Source organism: Calcarisporiella thermophila (assembly GCF_041956535.1).
Source record: "Calcarisporiella thermophila strain CBS 279.70 unplaced genomic scaffold VTP21scaffold_37, whole genome shotgun sequence".
NCBI classification, from domain to species: Eukaryota; Fungi; Calcarisporiellomycota; class Calcarisporiellomycetes; order Calcarisporiellales; family Calcarisporiellaceae; genus Calcarisporiella; species Calcarisporiella thermophila.
In genome coordinates this window covers 129159-138976 of record NW_027192227.1, presented here as the reverse complement: position 1 = coordinate 138976, position 9818 = coordinate 129159, and the positions used below count along the sequence as shown (strand labels likewise).

Sequence of the window (9818 nt, the reverse complement as noted above, 5' to 3'; positions counted from 1 at the left end):
GTGACCGTAAACAACACCACTGCGACTTGCTGAGAGGTCATTTCGCCTGAATGTATGAGTTGTGCTCCGACATACAATCCCAATATGTGGACAAGATTATGTAGTCCTTGAGATAACCCAAATCCGATGGAGGTAACAAATGCCTTTCTTATTGCGAAGCTATGGGGCACTTGGCAATAGTCTAATCAAATAATTTATTCATCAAATATAGCTGAAAACTATGGCCAAATATATCACCAACCTGCATATTTCTTTTCAAAATCGTCCTCAACTCCGAGTGATGCTATGGTTCTTATTTCGCGAATAGCCTCTCCAGCAACCGTTCCAGCTAGCCGATACTCTTTCTCCACTTTTCCTGAAAAACTAAAAGTACACCTTAGCAGTTTCTCACAAAATTATGCAACGACGCATTGTTACCCATTCAATGACTTCCATCTGAATATCAATGCACCTATAATAAGTGGCATGGTCGGTAGCAGAGTCAATGTCAATTTCCACCCATAATTAAAGGCTATGAGTAACCCAAAAAATAGTGCCGAAAAAACACTTCCTCCATCCACAATGATTAATTTTGGCAACTCTGATATCTCTGTGGCGCTTTTAGCTAATCTGTACGTAAGAGCACTTGAGGTGTGATCGGAGTGGTCGAAATAAGCAATTTCTTGGCGTAAGAGGTTGCTGAATGTTTGTGCTCGTAATCGTCGAACAAATCATTCACCACAAAACATAGAAATTCCGTCCCTTAGAAAAGTTGAAGTGAAACCTGTGATGGACAGCGCAACTATATTGCAAAATATTGTTATATATTATCATCTGATATTAAATGACTCATAATTCGAGTTACTTACTATAAAGAAGAGACCAAAATTTGGCAGCTTCCTCCACTTGATCTACCGGCAGGCTAAGAACACCAACCATACGGCCAATTAACGGCCCATGAATAGGATAGATCTGGAAAAAATAATTGGCGAGTTATTAAATAAAATTAAAAAAAAGGGGCGGAAAATAAACTCACAGCTCCAATAATAAGACCACCAAAGGTGGCTAATCCAATTAACTTCCATTCAGGCGACATCATTCGCAATGTCCTATATATTGGGCGTTTTTATGCTCTGATATCTACCCCGATTGCCTCATTCAATTTATTGCTATGCTTCGAGTCACCTATTACGCTCGTCTTGATATCTGGGTCTACTTCACTCGCTTTCATGAAGGATAAGCCATCGAGGTTCTCATCCTTGTTGTCCTCATCATCTTTGAGCTGCTGCTTCTGCACGTAGGTGAAATAAGTACTCTCATTCGTCATTAATTGAGCATGTGTGCCTTGCTCAACTATCTTTCCATTCTCTACCACCACAATCCAGTCGGCCTCACGAACTGTAGAGAGTCGATGTGCAATGATTAGAGTCGTCCGATTTTTGGATGCAGATTTCAGTGCTTCTTGCACCAGTTTTTCAGATGCGGTGTCAAGTGCAGAAGTAGCTTCATCTAGCAACAGAATTGTTGGATTACGAATTAAGGCTCTCGCCAGTGCAATGCGCTGCTTTTGGCCTCCGGATAGTTGAGAGCCCAGTTCACCGACCCTTGTGTCATATCCATGAGGCAGACTGCTAATGAAATCGTGACAATTTGCCATGATACATGCCTCCTCGATCTCTTTTTGTGTCGGATTGCGATTGGAAGCACCAAGAGCGATGTTGTTGCGAATAGAGTCATCGAATAGGACTGGTTCCTGCCCTACTACTCCTATTTGTTTCCGCAGCCAACTTACATCAAGATCGCGCAAATCCACTCCGTCCAGCAGAATCTTGCCTGAGGTCGGATCATAAAAACGTTGTATCAAATGTGTAATGGTTGATTTCCCTCCTCCAGAGGCACCAACGAGAGCAACGGTTTTGCCACTAGGAATGTTGAGTTCAATCCCTGACAACACTGGGACGCTTGGGCGAGAGGGGTAGCTAAAATGGACATCATAAAACGCGATCTCTCCCTGGCAAGTGCTTGGTTTGATACCATTATTCCGGGATTGATTACTCGAGGAAATGGTGGGTTTACGGTCGATGACGGAAAATATTTTGTGTGCTGCTATCTGAGCCTCCACAAGTGCCTTGTAATTGGGCGTTGTTTGACTAAAGAAATTTAGATAATATTATTTTCGTGTTGGTACTAGCAAAAAATAGAAAAATATTACCCAAATACGCTTGATCCGGCAACTATTAAAAAAAAGACTTGTAGTGATACCGCTCTTGGTATTACCTCTTGAGAAATTAAGCGGGCTCCATACCAAAAACCAAAGCCATAAATATTAAAATCAATTAACTCCACCAGCCCCATACAAATCCCTTGAATTTAGTGGCAATATTAAACATAGTCGCTCACATAGAAATCATAAATGTTCATTATCTCACCAGCTCTCATAGCTTTCCGTATACCAGCGTAATAGGCAACATCGAGGTATGAATTGAAGAGCTCGATAAAATGATGCTGCATGGAAAAGGCGGTAATGGTGCGAATTCCAGAAATACATTGTTCCACTAGCGCCCCGGCATTCGAATAAGCATTCTGCGCTTTTTTAATCTGCCCCTTTAATACGTATGCAAATTCAAAACCTGAAAATATAACCAATGGCACAAACGCAAGTAATACAATGGCCAGCCTCCACCCATAATAAAATGCTAATAAAAAGCAGCATATAGCCTGGGTTGTGTCCTTAAGAAGGAATCCCACTTTTTCTGAAAGGCCATCTTGGATGAGCAAAGTATCGGATGAAAGACGAGTGTTGAAAGATTCCGACTGGTTTAGATCAAACCAACTCTGATCTTGGTGAAGAATTGCATGGAAGTAGAGCTTGCGGATACGCTATGCAAATGGTATAAACTACATTCAACCTATATTTCGAACATAAGATAATTTCTTACCTTGGTCTGGTTCTCACCCGCAAGAGACCAAAAGCAATTTAACAAATAAGATGAAAGCATGACTGAAATAACTATTCCCAAAAACGGCAGAATGACTCCAATGATATCATGGCTATTGGTGCTAGGATCTCCTGTTGAAAGAATGGTTGCGACGGCTCTCCATAACAATACAAAAATAAAGGCTCTAGAAATGCCTGCTGTAATACTACATAATACCCCGAGGCTATATGAACCCATATTTATAAATAAAATAGCATTGGGAATCGAATCTATTCGAACTAAATACCTACAATATCAAAAATGCATCAAACTTACTCGCATGTCGATAAAGATGAAAATAAGATATCTTGGGAGTTTTATCATTTTGAGCTCGCAGTTTGAGGAATGGATTGTTCAAAAACTTTTTTTTTCTTGGGCATTGGGCGGAATTCGTATTGTTGGCACCATTTAAGTCGGAAAGCTCCATAGATTACTTATATAAGGTACCCTTCTTTTAGATAAAATCACTTGAATTTCAATATAATAATAAAACACGCTCAAGGATAACTCGCACAAGGGGCACCCACCTCGAAAAAGTCTTTTATATATTCTCTAGTTTACAACTCAAACATACTCTAGAGTTAATGTGTCAATAACCCAAAGCATATTAGAGGGTTTGAGGTTAGCGTTTGTATTGCTTTGATAGTAAGCGTGGAATATCAAAGCCACCTAATTTTCGTCAAACAATTGAGTTACAAGTTATGTGCAGAATCTTTAACATTGCAAGCGTCTGGCAAAAACCCGTATACGGGAATCAAATAATAAAAGTATGTTTGCAGTTTCGACGCTTCTTAATTGAAAACTTTACCATTTCAGTTAGAAGCGTATCATGGTACGTATGGCAAAAGTATATGTTGCTTTTATAAACTATTATTCGTGTCATCGAAAAAAGAATTTATTCTCAGGCTATTGAATAGAGTCAATTTTAACGTTAAGGTTTTCACATGGTACTGGAAAAAAGTAGCTGACCTATTTAATTGCAAGGAGCGGCATCTTGGAGCAATATTGGCTCGTTTCAGCAGGTAAACATCGTGACCGTGTAAAAATTAAAAGAAAAATAGGGGTGCTTATATACAGCTGGATTAGAAAAAAAAAAGATTCCCAAGATCAAATTCAAAATGCATCCTTGAAATGATTGTACAACAAAAAAAAAAAACGTAACAATAAAATGACAACAAAAAACTTTATCTCATGATATGAGATAAGGGTAAATAAGCTGACCGCTACATTGTCCCCCATCCAAAGTCAGTTGTTGCGAAGAATGAGAAAATATGGCGGATTAACTCGTCGAACATCAAATAGCAGTCTAGTGATTCTCTCGTATCTTCAACTGGATATCATTGCCATTTGACCAACTCTTTTTCTGTGCACACGTACTAGAAATCACATAATCTGGTATTGTCATGGAAATCGAGAGGAGTATGTTGCACGGATGCCATGAGTATGTTTAAAGTGTTAACGAAATGCTTCGGTTGAGTCATGATTATCATCCCGTAAATTCGAAAAGTGTGTAGGCACGCGAACTCTCTTTCTAGTTCATTAAGGAGGAGCTTTATTGTAGTTTAGTCGATGTTCACAAGGTGTTGACATTACTCTGTAGAAAGCATCCCAATAACGCCATCTTCAAGTTCAACAGGACGATGCTATGCCGTCTTGAGCCGAAAGCAGTAGAGTGATCTTGTAGAAAATAATCCACCTAATTTACCCGAAGTGATTCAGTGTGCGGGATCAGCAGTGAGGATGGAAATCTAAGTCTTGAAAGTATGGTAATATTCCAATTGTTGAACGAGTGGAATTGCTATAGGAAATTCCATGAATACAAGATATCGATCCCAGGGGTTAGGATATAAATTGTAGAAGCGATGAAGTACTTCAACTAGTGACCGATGGAACTTGCTCGGTTTGTTTATCTGTCCGAGAGTGGTAAACCATTCTCAGCAATCATACTCATAGTGTCGAAAGGAGCCAGTTCCAGAATGCTGACGTGAACTGATATCTCTGTCTGGCATGCTACACTCGAATTCTACTGTGGAGCAGAAATAGCTTGTTCAAATAAAACCGAGCGAGTTGGGAGAGTTGAGCTGCCGTGACGATCGCGTTGATTGCAAAAAGTCAATCGAACTACTACCTCCTGTGTCACGTCGAGGACATCCGGTGTTCGCGGGAATTTAGCGATCCAGTCCACGGAAACTTCTTTCCGCTGTTCTCTTGGTATATGCAATGGAGAAAATAGGTCAAGCGCGTTCTAATTCGACGATTTCTTCCGTTAGCAAAGAGCGTAGCTTGATACATAGCATCGAGCATTCATGCCATTTTGAGACAATATTATTGTCGATGTAGCTATTCTAACGCCCTGTTTCTTTCAGAATAGGCCGAGCTAGGAACGCAGTGCACTGCTTGGAGTTGTGAGTGTCTGAAATACGAAAGATCAAGAAGTAACGATTATGACCTTACTTGTCTGAACTCTGTAGGAATAAAAGTCCATTTTTCGCAAAGAATGCGTGAGCTTAAGTACTTCTGACCTTGGGGTTTAGTGTTAGAATGCGGATAATATATATGAACTTTTGATCGTTATCGTAACAAGCGCGTCCCTTGTCAGTGAAGTTCTGAGTGATCGAGAGAGTAAAAGCGGCGTTTACTTCTGGAGAAAACATGCTATATATTGAATCTACGTTGGCGTGAGATCGACAAGGGTTGTGATTTATAGTCATAATATTGCGGCGAGATCCTAGATGAATTGATCAGAGATGGAATCTGGCCTACACGGCTATCGAATTCTATAACTCATCAGAGGAAAATATGGCCGGTAATGAACTGAAACTTGGAGCTGGCAAGATTGGCGAGTGACCCTATTACGGCTAGACACTTCAACTCGGATGCCAATAATATTGCTCTGCAGATTTGAGCTGACGCGGAAAGATAGCGGATGTTACTTTAAGCCAGCTCACCAGCGTCTGCATCGTCATATTATCGCGCAAATACAGTATCGAGTCTGAGAGTTTTTGCATCGATGAAATGACGGAATGGTTGGATAAAGCCAGGATAAGCTAAAATTGTTGCATTGCATGGTCACTATTGGAAATGTAAATGAAGACTGCTGAAAAGTGCCAGTTTTGAACGCTCTAGTTGGTGGCTTAGAGATAGCTTCTAATCTCGTACAAAGCGGTAGTATGTTGAAAAGCCAAAAATATTACACTGCAATTGGTTTTACACGCTGCAAGAGAACACACGTTTCTTCTACAAGGGGGGCTATCTTTGGACCAGAAGCAGGATGGACATGCGCGGTGAGATTGGGGAAGAAGACGCATGACTATTTCAATGAACGAGCTCTCTTTGAACAAGTAGAGAGTATCTTCGAGCTGTCCAAAACGTGTTCTTCACTGGTCCTGCTCGAAGGGTTAACCTCATATCACCGCTATTGACTACCGCAAAGTCCTAGTAATATTTTCCAACGAATCGATCCATTGGTTTCTGGAAAATGAAGTACCTATTCTTAAAGAGCGGCTTTCGAGTATGCTGTTATTGACTCCATGGGTTCGAAATGCAGTCCCTGATCGATCCTCCTTTGTCGCAAGATATATTTGATAAAATCCTCTTTTGGCATCGAACAACCTAGATCATGGATTTCCGCAGAAATAGGGCAATAAGACAGTAATCCTCGGTGTGGAATAATAGTCAGCGGCAGTCCCAACGGTCAATCGTCGGAGGCCGGCGCAACAGCGTAGCCTTCCATCTCGCTTTGCACAAGTCACACTTGTGTTGCCCAAGGAGAATCGAACTCTCCAGCCACTCCTTGTGTAATAAGTCCATCCACTTCCTTTGCTTACCTCGCATTATTCGTGGCGAAGCCCTGTGCGGTGGTAGCGACTATTATTGTGCATTCTCCGAGCTTGTCTCCATTGATAAAGAGTATGGAGTACCGAGGCATTCATCGAGTGAAAGTCCTCGTGTCTCCAGAGCAACTCTTCTACGTCTCGCCTTCCCCTGCCGTTAAATCGGGACAAGATGGGCGGCTGAGAGCGCCCCAGCAAAAGCGTATAACGCGTCTCGTTCATCTCATGTGTGCTAACTTATCGCTTGGTTGAAGCGACAGTTCGAACGGAAGGTGGGAATAGGTGAGCAACGGCAAGCGCTTCTCCCAGTTTAAGTGCATTTGGCGGCAATAGCGGCCGGACCTCCTGTGGACGGACTGGGCCAAAGGGGATGACGGAGTTCGGAAGGGTGGTGGCTAAGTGGCCTGAGATTAAGGCGAATGCCTCGAGAGAGCGAAATGAAAGCATTGAACGTGCTTGAGCCGCTTTGGTTCTCCTCACGACGAAGGCGGAATGGTTTATGGCAGCGCGGCTCCATCAATGCAGGGGCAATACAGCCAATGGATCGTTGAAAAGCGAGTAAAGCTGCCCCATTTGAATGCAATATCGAATGCTTTTGAGTAGCGAACCAGCTATGTTAAGCAATATGAATTCTTTCCAAATCTGGCGAGATGATTGAAAGTCCGATGATTCACCTGGACTCAGGCACTGGGTGATTGGGAGAGACTTGTGATCCAGTGATTCCGCAGGATTTTCTCACAAAACTTTCGCTGCAAACGGCGAGGCAGAGCGGCTTCGTCAAAATCTAAGCTATCCCGGCGAGGTTCTCTCAAATCTGGGCACTTGAGAAACTTGGCGTATCGGCTGCTACAGAACCCGGACTTTGCGCAATTGGAGCTGAGAGTTGAAGCGCGCAATCCCCATTTGCCATATGCAGCCCAGTAAATGTTGCCGAGATGAAGCTGGGAAGCAGAGACCGTTGGGAAACGTATTGAATCCATGGAAATGCGTGGCATACGAGAATAATAAAATAGAAAAAGTTTGCCAGATCTTTACTAATATGTGTGCCAAACTACCGGACTATCGCGATTAAAATGCTAAGGTAGTGGCCTCTAAGTCCATCTGTAGTCATGAAACTAACTAGATGTCTACGGGCAGTTAAACATGATATACAACAACTGTAAAGGTTATTTGAAATATCCAGTATTACTCATTACTTTGAATTATGCTTAGTGTTATTTTGACCAAGCGTTCTTTATCTTTTATTGTTTTCACCTCGCCTTTTTTGATCCTAATATAAACCCACTGCATATTTCCTTTACTTCGATAACGTGCTCCTAGCTATGACAAAGAATAGGTATTATTATCTTCTGAAGTCGCCAAATACTACAATGTGAGACATGTTGTAAGATGAATGTAAAATTAATTGAATATATAGATTATTCTATTTATCTTGTATACAATCCTTTATGCTTCACAGCCAAATGGATGCGACCTTTGCCAGAAGCAACATTATTATTACAAACTAATAACCAAACAAGACTTATTCATAAACAATATTGCCTTCTCGAGTAATGTATTAAGTTATATGCTAGTACATTTGTGTTGTTGACAATATTGCAATTGAGCTTTTCGAAGAGAGATATGATGATAAAATAAAATGCAACAGCCCACGCGTTAGGAGTATACGCTTGTTTTGAATTCTTTCTCTCATTTAGAGATCGCCATCAGCAATAACAATATTTTCTATGGGATGTATTTAATAGGCTGTGGTCTACCATATCGCCCCTTCTTTACTCTCCATGGCTACGCAAGAATATTGATCCAGTACGCCGGATATATCGCGAGAGAAAATGTAGCAAAGAGAAGAGGACACTTGGTCATCATTTGATCAAAGAATATCATATCAAAGAAACTTGCATAATAACATTTACCACTTATGCATTATCTATAACGGTTCGTAATGGTTGACTTAATAAATAGATCAAATCGATGAGGAACAAGACAACAGTATACAGAATATAAATATTCAAGAAGGCGATCGGAGCAATTAAGGGATAAATACACAGAAATAGCAAACCATCAAATCTATTTTGAGATTCCGTGGTTTATATACTCGGGCTCAGAGAGTCAAGACCCAAGCAGTTTGCATTGCCACAAATATAGAGTTAACTACGAAGAATTAATTGAGCTAAACAATTAGAATAAAAAGATATTTTTAAGTACGCTGTATAATATAAATTCTTCGAGCCTTTTCATTAATCCTTCCATTCCAAAATATTTTCTTCCAATTTCTGATATAATTCCGCATATTTCAGATCGCTCGTTCCAGCACCTCCTTTGAAAATACGGTTGGTTTGACCTCCTCTAACACATTCAGGAATTGACGTGTGAGTAGCTGCGTCAAGATTCCTCTGGGCTCCGAAGATTGCAGAATATTTATTATATGAATAAGCTCTTGGAATATCCCGCGCCTTATTTGAACACTTGGATGCGTTTGAGAGATGAATTTAACATCTTCGCAAACACAAACCATCACTACATCAAATCTTAGTTTGCATTTGGTTCGGGAACTAATTGCCCATTCAAAGAACCTTATGCGATAGACCAAACTCTGCTTAGTGGAGAGTAGAGAAAGTATAGCACTAACCAGTGAGTATGCATAAATCCAAAAATACTTTTACCTTGACATACTCGTCGAATGCTTTCTCACGCAATTGCTGCATCAAATTCGTTTCCAGTCTCCCGGTAGGTGCATCCGATTTGATAAATTGTCTCCAAAGAGAACTCCAATCTGCCCAAAAATCAGAATTCAATAGAGGTGAGTATATTTTTTGCAGTTTGCCTTTAGTGCAACATTGAAGTAATTCGGTATGCTCATTTTGCAAATAAGCTGCAAGGCCAGCCAGTTTTTCCACAATTGCAACATCAGGAAGTGTCCAATCAATGTTCTGTAGCTCCAAGAGCTTAGAATACGCGACTATTCTATTTAAGATTTGAATCTAAAATATTTACAGTAGTTAGTTAACTTGATAAATTGAACTATCAG

General features: G+C 40.7%; 3 protein-coding genes across 3 annotated transcripts in view; all 3 read right to left on the bottom strand.

Moving 5' to 3' along the window:
* Positions 1–604: 604 nt before the first annotated feature.
* VTP21DRAFT_8150 (uncharacterized protein) lies at positions 605–2978 on the bottom strand (the record flags this gene model as incomplete). The annotated part of the gene is made up of 8 exons (XM_069398970.1): positions 605–741; positions 849–951; positions 1016–1057; positions 1124–2129; positions 2192–2213; positions 2292–2342; positions 2409–2859; positions 2919–2978. 8 exons carry the CDS (start codon positions 2976–2978, stop codon positions 605–607), a joined length of 1872 nt encoding a protein of 623 aa, XP_069245893.1.
* Positions 2979–7470: 4492 nt separating this feature from the next.
* VTP21DRAFT_8149 (uncharacterized protein) lies at positions 7471–7770 on the bottom strand (the record flags this gene model as incomplete). The annotated part of the gene is made up of 1 exon (XM_069398968.1): positions 7471–7770. The coding sequence occupies one exon, from the start codon at positions 7768–7770 to the stop codon at positions 7471–7473; it is 300 nt and encodes a 99-aa protein (XP_069245892.1).
* Positions 7771–9083: 1313 nt separating this feature from the next.
* Positions 9084–9818, bottom strand: part of VTP21DRAFT_8148 (uncharacterized protein) — a gene marked incomplete at both ends in the record, with an annotated part of 2011 nt that continues 1276 nt past the window's right edge. The window contains 3 exons of the mRNA XM_069398967.1: positions 9084–9307; positions 9420–9563; positions 9627–9771. Coding sequence (XP_069245891.1) covers positions 9084–9307; positions 9420–9563; positions 9627–9771 — 513 coding nt within the window. The remainder of the gene's footprint in view (positions 9308–9419; positions 9564–9626; positions 9772–9818) is intronic.